Source organism: Mobula birostris, chromosome 2 (genome assembly GCF_030028105.1).
Source record: "Mobula birostris isolate sMobBir1 chromosome 2, sMobBir1.hap1, whole genome shotgun sequence".
Lineage (NCBI taxonomy): Eukaryota > Metazoa > Chordata > Chondrichthyes > Myliobatiformes > Myliobatidae > Mobula > Mobula birostris.
The window spans coordinates 227,827,380-227,844,989 of record NC_092371.1 but is presented as its reverse complement, the minus strand read 5'-3'; the positions used below and the strand labels follow the sequence as shown (position 1 = coordinate 227,844,989).

General features: G+C 40.5%; 1 protein-coding gene across 1 annotated transcript in view; it reads left to right on the top strand.

The window, feature by feature from the left end:
* Positions 1-17,610, top strand: part of nkain2 (sodium/potassium transporting ATPase interacting 2) — a 646,326-nt gene that overhangs the window by 236,008 nt on the left and 392,708 nt on the right. The window contains exon 2 of the mRNA XM_072279168.1: positions 6,219-6,356. Coding sequence (XP_072135269.1) covers positions 6,219-6,356 — 138 coding nt within the window. The remainder of the gene's footprint in view (positions 1-6,218; positions 6,357-17,610) is intronic.

The window sequence follows — 17,610 nt, the reverse complement described above, 5'->3', positions numbered from 1 at the left end:
CTTAGCAATCTACTAATTGGGACAGTTTCTGTCTAATTACCCTAACTAAACCAGTCATGATCTTACAGCCTTCTATCAAATCTCCTTGGAACCTTCTTTACTCCAAGGACAAGCTTGCCTTCTCCAGCAAAAGCATCCTGTCCTTCAACATAACAATTATTCTGCTAAATCAGTTCTACATCCAGTACATTTTCATATCCTCTCTAAAACATTGGATGCAGTCATGAGTTGCAGTATAACCAGCTAGTTTATTTGGTTTAACTAATTCAATATCTTAACCCAGAAGATGAACTGTAATTGCAGTTCAGAAGGCAGATCAGGTCATTTACTTCTGAAATTAATTGAATTCTGTTGCAAAGAAATAGATTAGAAATCTCCCCTTCCTAATTGGACTGCTTCTGTAGAAACTGCTGTGAGTGAAAGGGAGAACCTTTCTTTTCCCTATATTGTGGAAATTCCAGAACCCATATTCCAGAATAGCACCACAGATGGGGTCTCTCAAGCAAGTCGTAGTCATAGTCATAGTCATACTTTATTGATCCCGGGGAAAATTGGTTTTCGTTACAGTTGCACCATAAATAATAAATAGTAATAGAACCATAAATAGTTAAATAGTAGTATGTAAATTATGCCAGTAAATTATGAAATAAGTCCAGGACCAGCCTATCGGCTCAGGGTGTCTGACCCTCCAAAGGAGGAGCTGTAAAGTTTGATGGCCACAGGCAGGTATGACTTCCTATAACGCTCTGTGCTGCAACTCAGTGGAATGAGTCTCTGGCTGAATGTACTCCTGTGCCCACCCAGTGCATTATGTAGTGGATGGGAAACATTGACCAAGATGGCATGCAACTTAGACAGCATCCTCTTTTCAGACACCACCGTGAGAGAGTCCAGTTCCATCCCCACAACATCACTGGCCTTACGGATGAGTTTGTTGATTCTGTTGGTGTCTGCTACCCTCAGCCTGCTGCCCCAGCACACAACAGCAAACATGATAGCACTGGCCACCACAGACTCGTAGAACATCCTCAGCATCATCCGGCAGATGTTAAAGGACCTCAGTCTCCTCAGGAAATAGAGACAGCTCTGACCCTTCTTGTAGACAGCCTCAGTGTCCTTTGACCAGTCCAGTTTATTGTCAATTCGTATCCCCAGGTATCTGTAATCCTCCACCAGGTCCACACTGACCCCCTGGATGGAAACAGGGGTCGTGAAGGACCCAATAGAATTCAGCACATTTGTGAATATAATAAAGGGAATAGATTGTCTATTTTAATTTCTCCACCCCTAACTTTCATCAATTTTCCAACAGCTAGCTGTCTATCTGCAGCTCTGGGTAATGGCCTCTGTTCCAATAAGAACAAATGGTTTGGGGATCTAATAATCACCTCCTTTTTGAAATGGCTCTGATAAGGCATTTGCCGATTGCTTTCATCCCCTTCTGGTAAGCATGCAAAATAGACTGAGATCGATAGAGATTGTGGATAGAAAGAGATAAACAGATCTGCTTAAGAGAAAATAACATCTATTTCTTTCCGTCTCTTGCTGCTCATTTTAGAAGGTTGTTTGACAAAAGGTACAAGTTATGAATATCACCAAATCTCTGAATCTTTAAAGAGTCAAAACTCAATGGCCTGTGGTGTTTATATGTTAGCAAGCAGCACTGAGAATGGATGGTTTGCAAATTGCTGGTTGCCCTGTTTATTTTATCACAAATAGAAGATCATCAAGTTATGCGCCATGATATTGCAGTTGTACAAGATGTTGACGAGGCTCCACCTGGACTATTGTATAAGTTTTTGTCACCCTGTATTAGGAAAGGTATTGTCAAGCAGAAATTTACAAGGATGTTACCTGGTCTAGAGGGTTTGCATTATAGGGAGAGGCTTGTCACGCTTAATCTTCATTCTTGGAGCACAGGAGAATGAGAGATGACCTCATATGGATGTGGATACAAGACAAGAAGAGAGAGATCTAAAAGATCTGAGAAGTAACTTCTTCACACAGAAGGTAGTGTGTAACTAGAATGAGGATGTGGTTGCAGCAGGTACAATTGCAACATTTCAGAAGCACTTAAGGAAGTACCTGGAGGGGAGGGCTTATGGGCTGAACGGGGAAAAACTGGAACTAACAGGGAAATGCTGTGGTCAGCATGGACTGGAAGGGCTGAAGGGCCTGTTTTAACCTTGCATTGCTCTATTACTCTCTCTCATTCTCCCATTGATGGGCGAGAGTTTGTTGCCGATTCTCAGGTCGGAGAACTTGGAGAGAAGCAATGTGGCAAACTTTAACACCAGTGAGTTGTTTTGTTTTTGGTGGTCTCCCACTCACTGTGTGGCACCAATATGTCCCTTTATTAGGGAGAGAGAGAGAGCTTGTGGGATGTCAAATTGTCAGGTGGGTGATCTGTACTGCAGATCATGGCCTCTCTTGGGGGCTTTGCTATTGCTTGCTTGGTGGGTGGTGGGTGCTGATGCTTCCTGCTGGAACAAGTGGGGAGGGGGGGGGGTTCATGCTTTGCTGTTGCTTGTGCTTGGGAGGGGGGGGAGAAGGGGGCTTTGTTCCGCCATGTGAAAAAGAGTGAGAATGTGAGAATGTGTCAGTGATTGCCTTAGTTTCAGTTCTCAGTGATCTGTCTTTTATGATCAGATATTTGACAGGGTGTGCACATTGATGCTTAGAAGTATGGACAGTAATACAATTGTACACGGTGTTGCTAAAGACAGTCTTGGAGTTCTGCATGCAATTTTGGTCCCGTTACCTAAATCGATTATTTGTACATAATAAGCTAACTCCTGGATGAGAGCAGTATTCTATCAGAGAGACTAAACAGGCTGGGTTTGATTTCAGCTTATGTCATTTAACAAAGTCAAGACTGATAAGCATCACACTCCATATTCCTGCCAATACCCTCTATTCTTACTACAATTTATGAAACAAAAATTATCTATCATAAATTTAAAATTAACAAAGCCGTTATCAGAAGACAAAGCTAATTATACATCTTCCCATTCATGTAGTATTTCTTTTTTAACATCAGTCCCAAAAGACCTAACTCCAGTTTTTAGTCTGTGCTATTCCTAATCTTCAAAACCTACAAAAATTATTTGTCTGTTCATTGAGTGACCAGTAGCCATCTTCTGTTCCTTATCATCTCGTGTTCTTTGATAAATTATTTGGTTTCATTTCTAGAAGACTCCATCCCTCTTACCTTGTATGAAATGGAATGGAACTATTCATAACCCTGATATTATGTTTGACAAAGAGTTAACTTTTGCACAACATGTTAGTGTTCTTGTCATGTTTGCCTATACCCATGGTGGTAGTATTTCCTAAATCAGCCCATGCCTTAGTGCACCGAAATCTTCAGATGTGCCTTCATTAAATCTGGGCTTGACTTACCTTGTCCAAAATTTTGGTACTCTACTCTATTATTTCATTACAGGCCCACAATATTCCTGTAGATGTTGGAGATCTGGATCAACGCTCGCAAAATGCTGAAGGAGCTCAACAGTGTGTATGGTGGAAAATGAACAGCTGACGTTTTGGGTTGCATCAAGTCCTGATAAAACAGTGATCATTTGTTTTCCTCCATGGATGCTATCTGACTGGCTGAGTTTCCTCCGGCATTTTGTATGTGTTGATTCTGATATTATGTGCTTTGTTGTCAATTTTATGTGGTTGATGACATGCCTATGAAGCATCTTCAGATATTTTAAATCTATTTTTAATTTACTTACTGAAATTATTGTCAAGTTTCAACTGTTATATCTGACATCATCAATACTTCCTGGAAATCTATATAAACAACACCTACTGATGCTCCTTACTCAATACTTTAGTCATCACTTATATAACAAAAATGAACTCTGCAAAGGGAATGTTTTGCAATTTCTAAAACATTCTTGGCTTTCTCTTATCCACTGAAACATCTCAAGATGTTCAGTCTTTCTGTCCTTAATTATAGATTCTTGTAAAATCCCAGCAGCAGATGCTGGGTTAATTGGTCCAATTCTCTAGTTTCCAACTCCCATTGTTCTTAAGTGAAATTGCAGTGGCAGTTTCCATATCTGAAGAAACATTTTCCAGATTGAAAGAAATTTGTGATATTGTTTTTGAGGCTTCTTGTAATTGCACATCACAATTCTAGTGGTTTGTCACTTGTTAAGTGAATACTACAATGATCTCCTCCCTTGTGTTTCTGAGTTGTGGAGGCTCCCCTGGTTACACTATGAAATGAGACATCTCTGCTCTATTCATCTCTTTAATATATCTTTGGAAAGTCACAGCACTGTGCTCTCTTCTGTTAAACCAATAGTCCTTGACAAGCCCCAATAAAGTGCACACTAGTTTCTGTGATCCAAGGCACTTCGCTTTTAAGTGGTACAGAATAGATTTGTACTTCACAGTTCAATATTAAGTAATGCTGAAACCACAAACAAATGGGTCACTTACCCCCATTTGACAACATGGTTGTGTCTGGTTGAATATTGAAACTCTTTCGATGAGTGCCACATATATTAGGCATTCTATCTTAATAAGAAAAATGAGCACTTGTTAATACATCCTTGTGCCCATTCGCAAGAGCTATCCAATATTGTCATTCTAAATATCAGATGAAAAGTCATGTTTTATTTACATTAATCTCATTGAATTTTCATGATAGACAAATAAAGCAGAAATAAAAGTGATATGTTTGAAGTGTAACACCAAGCGTTGGCGCGTGGCCAAGTGTTTAAGGTGTCAAGGTCTAGTGATCTGAAGGTCGCTACTTCGAGCTTCAGTTGAGGCAGCGTGTTGTGTCTTTGAGCAAGGCACTTACCCTCTGCGACGACACCGGTGCCAAGCTGTATCGGCCCTAGTGCCCTTCCCTTGGACAACATCGGTGGTGTGGAGAGGGGAGACTTGCAGCATGGGCAACTGCCAGTCTTCCATACAACCTTGCCCAGGCCTACGCCCTGGAAACCTTCCAAGGCGCAAATCCATGGTCTCACGGGACTAAGAGATGTCTATAACACAACTTTAATTATATATCACATTTGTTAACTTTTAGTAAGATGAAAGCCTTTCACTTATAATTCAAAATGTTAATGTTATTCATATTCCTATTTGAAAAATTCTTTATGAGTAATGCATTTTAAACTTGAGATATTCTTTGAAAACTAGTCTTAAAGAAGAAACAAAAGTGGTGTAACTTCTGAGCAAGATAGAAATGATCATGCTGTGATGTTGTGTGGTTTGGGATATCTGTCATTCGTGGTGCACCACAGGAATTGACCTTGGGACCTTTATTGTTTGTGGCATATTTTAATGTCTTGAATGTAAAAAATATGATTAGTAAGTTTTCAGATAACATGGAAGTTAGTGGTATGGTGAATAGCGAAGATGGTTCGTTAAGGCTACAGCAGAATATAAATCAGATGTTAAGCTAGTCAGTACCTTGACATTTAATATCGACAAGTATGAGGTGATGCTTTTAGGAAGTCAAGTAAGAGTAGGACATATAAAGTAAATAGTAAGTTGTTAAAGAATTTTGATGAACAGAGGGAGCTTGGTGTTCAAGCGCCTAATTCCCTGAAAGTGGCAACACAAGGAGATAGGATGCTTACCTTCATGGATCTGGATAGTGCATATAACAGTTGTAATGTCAAGTTGCTCCTTTACAAAATACTCCTTAGACCGTATTTAGAGTGCAGTTCTGGTCACGAGACTAAAGGAAGAATGTGTTTGCAATAGCGAGACTGCATGAGAGATTTAACAGGATGTTACCTGGGAGTTGGAGAAATTCAGTTGTGGTGTGGGATTTGCATCTACTAGGATGAAGGGGGCTGACAGTTCATCTGATAGAGGCAGAAGAAGTCAGAATTATTTCCCATGACTAGAATATCAAAAAAGAAGACAAAATTTTACGGTTAGAATAAGAAATTTTAAAGGAGATTTGAGGACATAGTTTTGTTTAGCACAGAGAAGTGATTAATATCTGGAATTTGCTGCCAAAGGAAGTGGTGCAGTTGTATACCATCACTCCAGTTAAGTGACATTTAGACAGACACTAAAATTAGGGAAGTCATAGAAGGAAAAAAGCCAAATGTGAACAGATAGAATTAATGTGAATGGTCAAGAAGATTAGCACCACATGCTGGGACAAAGAGGGTGATCCTCTGCAATACAACTCTACAATTCAATGCTAATGTTTCTTTACTATATTTTTTGAACAGGTGTTTGTGTTGGAGAGACAGATCTTTGATTTCCTGGGCTATCAATGGGCACCTATCCTGGCAAACTTTTTGCACATTATCACTATCATTTTTGGCCTATTTGGGACTATCCAGTTCAGACAGCAATATGTTATCAGGGTGAGTAGAACATTTAAAATTCTAAAGTCTATCAACTGTATCAAGAGATATGGAGGGAAATAGTTCAAAAAAGACTATTATGTTGAGTAGTAACTGGATTAGAAAATTAAGCAGAACACATCACATGTCTGTTTGCTTGGTCTTTGAGTTAGTCTCTTGAATCATGTTTTAATTTTCCATTAATTAAGTTTCAAATATAGTTAAACAATAAGATGCCTTCAAAGATTGATTATAGTTGTGTATTGTTGTGAATTATTATTTAAACTGGTTTCCATGAGTTTATAAGTAGATAACAAAAATTATTGAAGTTTCAAGGTATGATTTAAAATACATATCTATATATGTCAAATCTGAGTATTTGTAAGATTTAAGTTATTCACAACACTGAATTGCATGCAGTATCACTGCATTCAGTATTAATAAACAAGAGTATATTTTGCTGCAGAAACCGAAGTAGATGCTACTGTAAATGCTCAAAATGCACTGAAAAAACTCTGCAATGTCACATTGCTCAACATCCCACTCATGATATTTATTTATTTATTGGGATTCAACGCAGAATAGACCCCTCCGACCCTTTGAGCCGCAATGCCCAGCAAACCCTGATTTAACCCTGGCCCAGTCTCAGGACAGTTTACAATGACCAACTAACCTACCAGCTGGTTTGACTTTGGACCTTGGGAGGAAACTGGAGTACCTAGAGGAAACCTTGCAGGAATGGGGAGAATCTTAATGATCACCATAATGACCTATTTTTAAATGAAAATAATATGGTACATACTTGGCTTTTCTGTTCAGAGCAGTAAAATTATAGAATTCTAATACTGGTTGGGTTGATGGCAAATGTTTTACAATACTGGAAGACTCAGCTTAATTTTAACAATTCTTGTGTTGTAGAAATATTTTCATTTACTTTCTAATGTTATTTTCTAACAGCGATAGTTAAATTCATTTCTTTTGTGGATATCAATATTTATCAGTGCCAGAAGACTGAAATATAAGGAGAAATTTGGAATAAAATTCAAATTTTATAGAAGTCTTGGAATATTGATTTGGTGACATTGGAGATGTAGAAATACTTGAAATATTGATTTGGTGACATTGGAGATGAGAGAAACAGTCATTGGACTAAATTGAACTGACCCCCACCCATGCCTGACTGTTTCTACATGTGCTAGCCCAGCAGACATTGAACCCTTAGCAGCTGTGTGGTTTGTAATGCAGATTCAGGGTCAGTGAAAGGCACTTTCGTGCAACACGTTGGTCAGCAAGCATTGAAAAGGGCACTGACGATGGTAGTTAAGGCACAGCCTATGTGTGACTCTGATGTTCAACTGACAACTTATGTAATCAGAAGTCTTTTCATTGTTTAAACTGTCTGCGATGACCAAAAATATAATTTAAATATAAAATTATAAAAAATGCTTTTACTTAAAGACTAGGTTATTATTAATTTAGAATAAAAATTAACATTGAAATAAAAACACTGATAAATTTACCTGTGAATTACCATTTCAACTGAATGGAGCTTTGTTAATGCATCAGGTATGGCTGGCATGAAGCTGAGGTCCCAGGTACAAAGTGTACCTGGCTCTTTGGCAAATTCTGAAAGAACCATACCTTGGTTCAATTAAAAGTTGAGGTGTTAGGGAAAGGAGGTGTAAAGAAGTCCAGCATTTAGAAATAATAACTAAGCAGGGCACCACGGTAGCATAGAGGTTAGAGTGACACTAGTACAACTCAGAGGTCAAAGTTCAATTCCAGCGTCATTCTGTAAGGAATCTCTGTACTTCCTCCCTGTGGAATGCAGGGCTTTCTCCAAATCCTCTGTTTCCTCCCACAGTCCAAAGACATACCAGGTAGGTTAACTGGTGATTGTAAATTGTCCCGTGATTAGGTTAGGGTTAATTGGGTTTGTCGAGAGTTGCTGGGATGGCATGGCTTCAAGGGTCTACCCGACACTGTATTGCTAACTAAAACTTCATTAATGCTAGTGAATCTCCACATAAACTCTTCTTGGGCTTCATTACAAACTCTTCCATTTTCATCATGCCAAGGTATATCTAGTATGGTGATATATACGCTCCATTCCCATCATCCATCCCTGTAACCCACTCTGAATTTGGTGTCTCCACTGCAGAGGAGACTACGTTTATGAATACTGTATGCAGTCCAAAGATTTGAACGCGAGGCAAATGAATTACTACTTCATAAGGAAGGACAGTTTCGGACTCTAGATGGTAGAAGGGAAAAGGTAAAAGGGAAAATTGTATATTGGGTTCAAGATAAGACCCTATAGAAAAAGTTGTTCTCAGGCCCAGACTGGACTTTGGTTGACAGTGCTCAGATCAGGTTTGGATCGGGTTTTAATTTTGTTCCAACTTCAAAATTAAACTTGACAGATTCCCACTGGATTTCATAATTTTATCTCCTAAACAACATCAAAGAGATTTTGGGTCATGACTTTCTGTTTTCAAACTTTTTATTTTTCTCTTACGCTCCCATCTTTTTCATATTTTTGCTCTTTTGGGGTAATGCGCAGCAATGATTAAAAAGAAGCAAGGATTTTCATGATCACCTATGAACTTGTGTGCATTGCTGACACGGCCAGCATTTACTGCCCATTTCTAATAACCAGAGAAAATGTGCTGATGAGCTGTCACTTTGATTCGCAGTGGCTTGTGTGATGAAGATGCAGCTGAATCGGAAATATTTAGACCCACTGATGAAAAAGGATCAGTAACACATGTCCAAATCTAAATGGTGTACAGTCTGGATCAGAACTCACAGCTGTTCCCATATGTCTGCTGCTGTTGTACTTTCGGGAACACTGTTAGTGAAGCCTGTAAAAAAGTCTGGTTGCTGCATTTTGCAGATGATATACATTACAGCTATAATGCATCAATGATCGTGAGAGTAAATGGGTTTCAGTCAAACGGACTGCTTTGTTTTGTCTCCAGCCCCTTGGTATGAACATAGATTTCTCCAACTTCCGGTAATTCCCTCCCCCTCCCTTCCCCCCATCCCTATTTCACTCTGCCCCCTCCCCCAGCTGCCTACCACCTCCCTCATGGTTCTACCTCCTCCTACTACCCATTGTGCTTTCCTCCATTCCTTCTTCACCTTTCCTGCCTATCACCTCCCTGCTTCCCCTCCCCCACCCCTTTATCTTTCCCCTTACTGGTTTTTCACCTGAAACCTACCAGCCTTCTCCTTCCCATCCTCCCCCCACCTTCTTTATAGGGCCTCTGCCCCTTCTCCCTTCAGTCCTGACGAAGGGTTCCGGCCCGAAACGTTGACTGATCGTTTCCACGGATGATGCCTGACCTGCTGAGTTCCTCCAGCGTGTTGTGAGTGTTGCTTTGTTTTGGATGCTGTCCATTATTCTTGGAGCTGTGCTCATGAGCCAAGAATAAATGAGGAGCTCAAAGAAATTAGCGTTATGAAAAAAAAGTCTTGGAGAAATAAATTGGACTGAAAGCCAATCAGTCACCTCAAAGGTGACCTGCTTCCTGGGATTTTGAAGGAGGTAACCATGGACATAATGGAGGCACAGACGGTTGGGTCTAAAGGCCCAAGATGGTGCTTGCGAGGCACAACAACTTTTTGCAAGCAGTTAACAAAACTAATTATTCCACTAAATATAATTTTTCTGAACTATAATCACTGCAATTCATAAACTGCAATGTCCCTTTGGGAGTTGAGCTTTTGAACTATCTGTACAGCCTGGCATTTTTTGGTATCCTGAAGGATTTGGTGAACTGGACTCTCGAGTATGCAGGTACGGCCAGAGCGGCCATTGCTGAAGTGGACTTCGGGCCAGATTGAAACTTCGGGTCGGATTGAATTGGCATTGAACTGACGCTTAGCCAATTTACACACTGATCTAGATTTAAAACATTAAGGCATTGAGGCCGAGGGCGAAGAGTGAACCAGTGTTCAACTCACTACTCCGTGAGGCTTTACTGGCATCAGCGCTGAACTGAATCTGTGGCTCTGGACTCGCTTGTATCTGTGTTTCATGTATTATTGCTTTACATTTTTATTCTTTGCAGAATTTGTTCTTTTTCACACATTTGATGCTCGATGTTCTTTATAGTGTGGTGTTTTATGTAGATTCTACAATGTTTCACGGGTTTGTAGCTGCCTGAAAGAAGAAGAATCTCAAGGTTATATACAGTATACATACTTTAATAATAAGTGTACTTTGACTTTGACTGTGCATAGATTCTAAAGCATTTCTCACAGAATGGAGGTGTTACATGTCCAGCAACAATGGATATTAAATTGAGTCAGGTCTTATAAACAAACAACGATATTTATTAACCTCTACTCAAAATATCAAAAAGTAAACGAACGACTAACTTAACCGGAAGTTAACAGGCGACTATATCGAATGAACAGTCAAACTTATAAACTGTTCTTAAAGAGTTCTCATCTAAGCACATACTTAAAGTGCTAAATTCAAAAGTCCATGTGATTTATACAGTCATTAAGGAGAGACTTTCCCGAAACAAAGATTTCTTCGAAGCATTGACGAATCTGTTGATCTCAGCCGAGAGATGTCTTGTCCTAAGAAATCACGAGGAAATAAAGGAACTGGCCTTTTGATTGGAGGGTGGTCGCTGCACAAGCCTTCCTGCCTTGGCAGGAGTTTTACTCTAACGTGCATGCCACAATTCCAGAATGAAGATTAAAAAAGTCCATCATTCCCAAGAAGCTGAACGACATTAACGTAACCCAATCCTTTGCTCGGATAACTCTGGTAACGTCTTCACTCTCTGACACTGGACTGTAAAGGAGAACAAAAGTGCAACAAACAAAAACTGGCAGCGGTTTTCAAAACTGCCAGCACAACGTTACACTAAAAATAAAAATGAGAACTGCGTCACCATGGCAGCTTTTTCTTTTATACCGCGCCATCACGTGACATCACATCATCCCACAGTCACGAGACAATTACATCATCCCACTGTCCCGTGATCAAACTGTGGGCATGTAACAAGAAAAAACAATAAGCCTAACATTTCTGGAAACAGGGTGAGAGAAAACATGCAACTAAATCAGTTAGCTTTACCGCAGCAATAAGGGAGGTGTATGAATCTATTATAACTGTTACGTACCCCGTAACTGGGTTGCCAAACCAGCAGACATGGATCACTCAGTTGGAGTCTGGATTACTAGAACTAAGAAAGTTTTATTAAAGAAACAAGCAACACAGTACTCTAATCAAAAGGATAATAAATGCAACAGTTCAGCAATGATAAACACACATGTACACAGAATTAGGATAACAGAATCAATCAAGCTGTATTGTCGTCTAGGGGTAAATGACCAGTTTCAAAGTGACGCAAAGTTCAGTTCAATTAAATTCAGTTCAGTTCGCAGTAATCACGGCCATGGGAGATGGACAGTGGGGAGAAGGAGAGAGGGAGCAAAACGAATGAATATTCAAACGGCTTCCACACAGACCTTCGATATTCTTCGCAGTCAGCTTTCGGGCGAGCCCTTTGTGATGTCTTCTGAGGTCACCGACCGTGACCCCTCCATTTCCATATAGGATCGTTTCTCTGCGGTGAACCTGGCACCCAGGCAAGGGCGAACACACACACCAGGTTCCCGCCGATCGTGCCTTTTCACCCTGTGCGTTTATGGCTTGGTCCCGCGACCAGCCTTCCAAAACTTCTCACCGACTTATGGGAGGCGCACCGCTTCCAGGGTCTCGTTACCTCGTGGTGTTGTGTCTCTTAGCGAACCTGTCCCTTTTTATCTCCCTGCTGGGGTATTGCCTGTCCATCACTTCAAACAGTTCAGGGTTCAAAGGGGGAGCCGATCTTGACAGCTCTCCTTCCGTTAAACTCTCCCGTCCCTTCATTAACATCTCCAAATGCTGCTCCATTGTTTTCCTTATCTCTCTTTCTCCTGAAGACAGGTGGCAGACCAACTGCTGATCCCACTGGTGCCAGCACAGGCCAGCTAACATCTTAATCTATGTGTATTCTCATCACATAACCTATTGCTGAAGAAACTCTAAAAGAATTGGGAAGAGTTTTCTTTGATAAAAGGGAAAGAGAGGTTGACAAATTGTTTAGGACTATTTGAGGTTGTAACTCACAGAATAGAATGGATGACTTGGTTAATTGGTTAATTTTGACCTTCAGAAGCCATTGATAAAGTGCAGTGCGGGAGATCATTTAAAAAGAAACATCTTGTACAGTGTTGGAGCAAGGTATTGGTACCAATGTAGGATTGGTTAATCATAGAAACATAGAAAACCTACAGCCCAATACAGGCCCTTCGGCCCACAAAGTTGTGCCGAACATGTCTCTACCTTAGAAATTACTAGATTTACCTATAACCCTCTATTTTTCTAAGCTCCATGTACCTATCCAAAAGTCTCTTAAAAGACCCTATCGCCTCCACCACCATTGCTGGCAGCCCATTCCACACACTCACCACTCTCTGAGTAAAAAATTTACCCCTGACATCTCTTCTGTACCTACTCCCCAGCACCTTAAACCTGTGTCATCTTGTAGCAACCAATTGGCAGAAAACGAATCGGCAGAAAACTCAGATTGAGACATTTTCAAATTGAGAGGACGTGACCAGCGGAGTACCATTAGATCAGTGCTGGATTTCCATCTGTTCACAGCTTATTTCACTGGGAAAATGTAATCAAGCAATATATCTAAATTTGCTAATGGTACAAAATAAGTGCTCATGGGGAGGAGGTAAAAACGTTTCTAGGTGATTGAAATAGGCTAAGTACCAAGGATATTTCAAAAAGACTATAATGATGAAAATTAGGAAGTTGTTCATCTTGGTGAAAATAAAAACACACAGTACTTTCATAACTGATGAGAGCTAGAAAAGTGCTGCCTTTCTGGGGTGACATCAATGTCCTTGTTGACAAATCACAGAGAGTTTAATATGCACGATACCAGACAGCTAGGAATACTGACAGTATATTGCCCTTTATTGCAATATTTCCCTCTTGCTCCAATTATTTAAAGCCTTAGACATACCACACCAGGATTATTGTACAGATCTTTCACCCTATCTAAGTAAGGATGTACTTGTGAAAGAGAGGGTGCAGCATAGAATTTACTGTTTTTCTCCAAAGGTGGTGTGAGGAGAGTTTAGTGGTCTATACCTCAATAAAATCAGAGAATCATAGAGAGGTACAGCACAGAAACAGGCCATTCAACCCATCTAGTCTGTGCCAAGATTTTCAAACTGCCTACTCCCATCGACCTGCACCAAAACCATATCCCTGCTATCCATATACCTATCCAAACTTCCCATAATGTTGAAAACTTGGTCGCATGCGCCACTTGTGCTGGCAGCTCATTCTACACGCTCACAAACCCTCTGACTGAAGAGTTTCCTCTCATGTTCCCTTTAAACTTCTCACCCTTCAACCTTAACCTGTGACCTCTGGTTGTAGTTCCACCCAACCTCAGTGGAAAAAGCCTGCTTGCATTTACCCTCATAACTTTGTATACCTCTATCAAATCTCCTCTCAATCTTCTACGTTGTAAGGAATACAGTCCTAATCTATTCAACCTTTCTTTATAACTCAGGTCCCCCAGACCCAGCAACATCGTTGTAAATTTTCTCTGCACTCTTTCAACCTTGTTTACATCTTTCCTGTAGGTACATGACCAAAACTGTACACAATACTCCAAAATTGACCTCACCAACATCCCATGGAACTTCAACATAACATACCATCTTCTGTACTCAATACATTGATTTATGAAGGCCAATGAGCCAAAATCTTTCTTTATGACCCTATCTACCCATGACGCCACTTTCAATGAATTATGGACCTGTATTCCCAAATCCAAAGGTTGTCATAGCCGAGGGTTGTGGTGGGAATAAGTACCCACTACCTATAAAATGCTCCAAATGGCATGCATCATGAACAGCCTCTGACAACCAAGTCGAATTCTTGGTCTTCACATGTGGCTTAGCTATTAGGACCGGCGGAACTGTTTCTACTGACAAGAGAAGAGTCAAGGGTGGACCATTGGTGCCTCAAAACCAGTTGCTTCGGCAGGTGGGGCTCATCAGCCTTGGAAGGCAGCCCGCCTAGAAGAAGGAAAACTCTGATTTTAAACCTCCATTGCCTTGCGGCCATACCCACCCATGGGAAAGGCTTTGGATGTAAACCCTGAGGAAGAAATCCAGAGCTGGGTTCCCTAAGGCTCACAGTCATCAGTGCCCAACCATTCACTGTGTAAGACCTACCAGGGCTGGACTTACCTAAGTGGAAAACATTTCTCACACCTATCTGCATTAAATGTCATCTGCCATTTTTCAGCCTGTTTTTCCAGCTGATGCAGATCCCACTACAAGCCATGATAGCCTTCTTCACTGTCCACTACACCTGGCCATGGAATCCTTGCTTAATAGTATTGGTCCATGGCATGAAAAAAGTTGGGAACCCCTAATCTGCACAGTAAGATATATTCAATGTCTCTCTTGCCTGAGGCCTGTAGAACCAGGGGTCAGCCACTCAATACAGACTTGAGAAGAAACGTCTGCACGCGGAGAATTGTGCATCTATGGAGTTTGCTAACCAAGAAAGCAGAGCAGACTAAGTTGCTGAGAATATACAAGACAGAGATCAATCAACTTTTAGATATTAAAGGAATTGTAGATTAATGGTTTAGAGCAAAAAAGTGGCACTGAACATCAACCGTTGAATGGTTATTGAATGGTGCAGTAAACCCGAATAGCCCCAGCTGATTCTTTTTCATGTGTTGTTATGCTCCTATGAATGACTTTTGTAAATTCTAATGTTACATGCTAGTTGAACGGAATACTTATTTTCTCAATATCTTGAAGGTTTACTGTTGATTGAGATTCAATTTGTTTGACTGACCTGTTTTTTTCTTTAGAATGTTGAAGTTGTCATCTCTAGATACAGTGCCATGACTCTGGCTGAGCATGAAATCTTTAGTTATCCACTTAGCCTTTCAAGTTCTTTTAAACAACACGTGGTCAGGATGGGTTCAGTAGGAGGATGTAGGTGGTTGCAGATACCTTGTTGCAGCTAAGAAGTAGATTTCCCATGCACAATTAACATAGGCATTAATAGGATCAGCATGATCCAATCAGACAAGGCTAGCAGAAAGTTAATATTATATATTGATTGGTGCCATCCACTGCCTAGTGTGAATGCCTCCAGTGACGGTGCCAGGCTGGGTTGAGCTGTTTTCACTAATGTTAGTGTTCATGGTTCACAAATCAGGTTCAGAAGCTATTTGTTATCTGATACAATGATAAATCCAATGATAGGCTTCCCAGTGCTATAGTCTATATCTCACTACTGACACTGTTCAGTTGTAGAGACTCAAGCAATTCATGGTATTCAATGCAAGTTTTCCTTTATTTATTAATTTTAAATGGTTTTTCGGGGGAAAATGGTAAAAGGCAAAGTTCCTTCCCCCTGCACTTTGTTTGGCACATGGCACGGCAGCCTTGCCATTTCTCCAGTGTCTGTCTATTTGACAAAGCCACATTGGTAGCTCGACACTCAACCAGCACAGACTGAAAGGGTGCAGAGAGCCAGCTGCATTTGAACCCGGGGTCTCTTGTTCTGAGGTTCGGATGCAGATACCACTGTACCACTACACCACAAGCACATTTGGAAAATGGCAGCAATATTATATAACTTTATATAACTCATTTATATAACTTGATGTGTAATATTGGATGATTGCACTAAAGCACTAAAGTTCTCAACAGGTGATATGTTGACTATCTTCAGCATTTTCCAATTTTATTAGTAGAGTTTTTTGAAGATTCATAGGAAAATTAAGGATATCACCAGGCAGATCCACAGCAGACTAAATGTACTGCAACACACATCAAAGTTGCTGGTGAACGCAGCAGGCCAGGCAGCATCTCTAGGAAGAGGTACAGTCGACGTTTCAGGCCGAGACCCTTCCTAGAGATGCTGCCTGGCCTGCTGCGTTCACCAGCAACTTTGATGTGTGTTGCTTGAATTTCCAGCAACTGCAGAATTCCTGTTGTTTGCGACTAAATGTACTGCATAGCCTCATACTATTCTATCCGATTAAATGCTTGTGATTTGAAATAGAGGAAGAAGGGATAAATTAGTCCAGTTAATCCTGCTATCCTGGCTGCTGCTTATTAAGTTCCTGAAAAAAATCCTGCAAGTAAGCTCAGTTTTCATATGTTTCATTCTAAAACCTTCCACAACTAATCTATGTTATGATAACAGCAGGGGAAAAGGAGAGTAAAATAACTGTAGATTTTGTACTTGGACTGAGGAAATCTGCCCCTGACCTGTCATACATTTCAAACCTTTGCTATATTATTTTCCTCCAGCATTTTTGAATACTCTGTCTTGCACTTGATTCCCTATAGACCCCATACAACATTTACGGCTGGTTCTTGTACCGCTATGCTTAATTATGTAACTGCATCATTAGTGGTGTTTTAAAGCACACTTTACAATAGAATGTTAAATAAATTATCCATTCCATAATTGAAACTTAATTGTAGATTTCTTAAGACTAGTTCCTGTTACAATTTACTTTGAAGGCTTTACTATACACTTGCAATATTATTGGCCTATTGGTGTTCTGATGCATGCTTAGAGTTCTGTTCACTGGCATACAGATGAAAATGGCCTGTTTTGTTTACTTGTAATACAGACCTTTATTTTGTAATGGGTTGAGACCTCAGTGCTTTCAGATTTGGCTGTTAGGGTGGAGACAGTTTTGTGATCAGATAAGAACAAGAGGCAGATGACTGAGCATTAGGAGGGAGGCGGGTTGATAGTGGGCATGATTTTGCAGTCGAGGCTAGTTGCAGAATATAGTGTTGAGATTCTAAGGGCATGGTAACTTTTTAATAGAAAGCGCACTTGCAACTGGTTCAAAGTGCTGGACTCCACACACTGGAGGCAGCTTGGGCAGTACCCTTTTGGTGCTGTTGAAGCAGATTTCACAGTGGTAGGAATTTCTGGTTCTGTATGAGTGGACTACACTTGTCTGCAGGCCAATTATGTGTCATTGGGTGCCTCAGAAGTAGTGTCAAAACTCATATTTCCTACTTTTGAAGGTCACCGCATGTACAGTATCAGAATACATCCATACGTGTACCTGTCATTTGGGTTGCACAGTGGTTCAGAGGGAGATGCTGCCTGCTCTCAGCTCCAGGGATCCAAGCTCTGATCCTGTGAAGTATGTGTGAAGTTTGCATTGTTTCCCTTGCG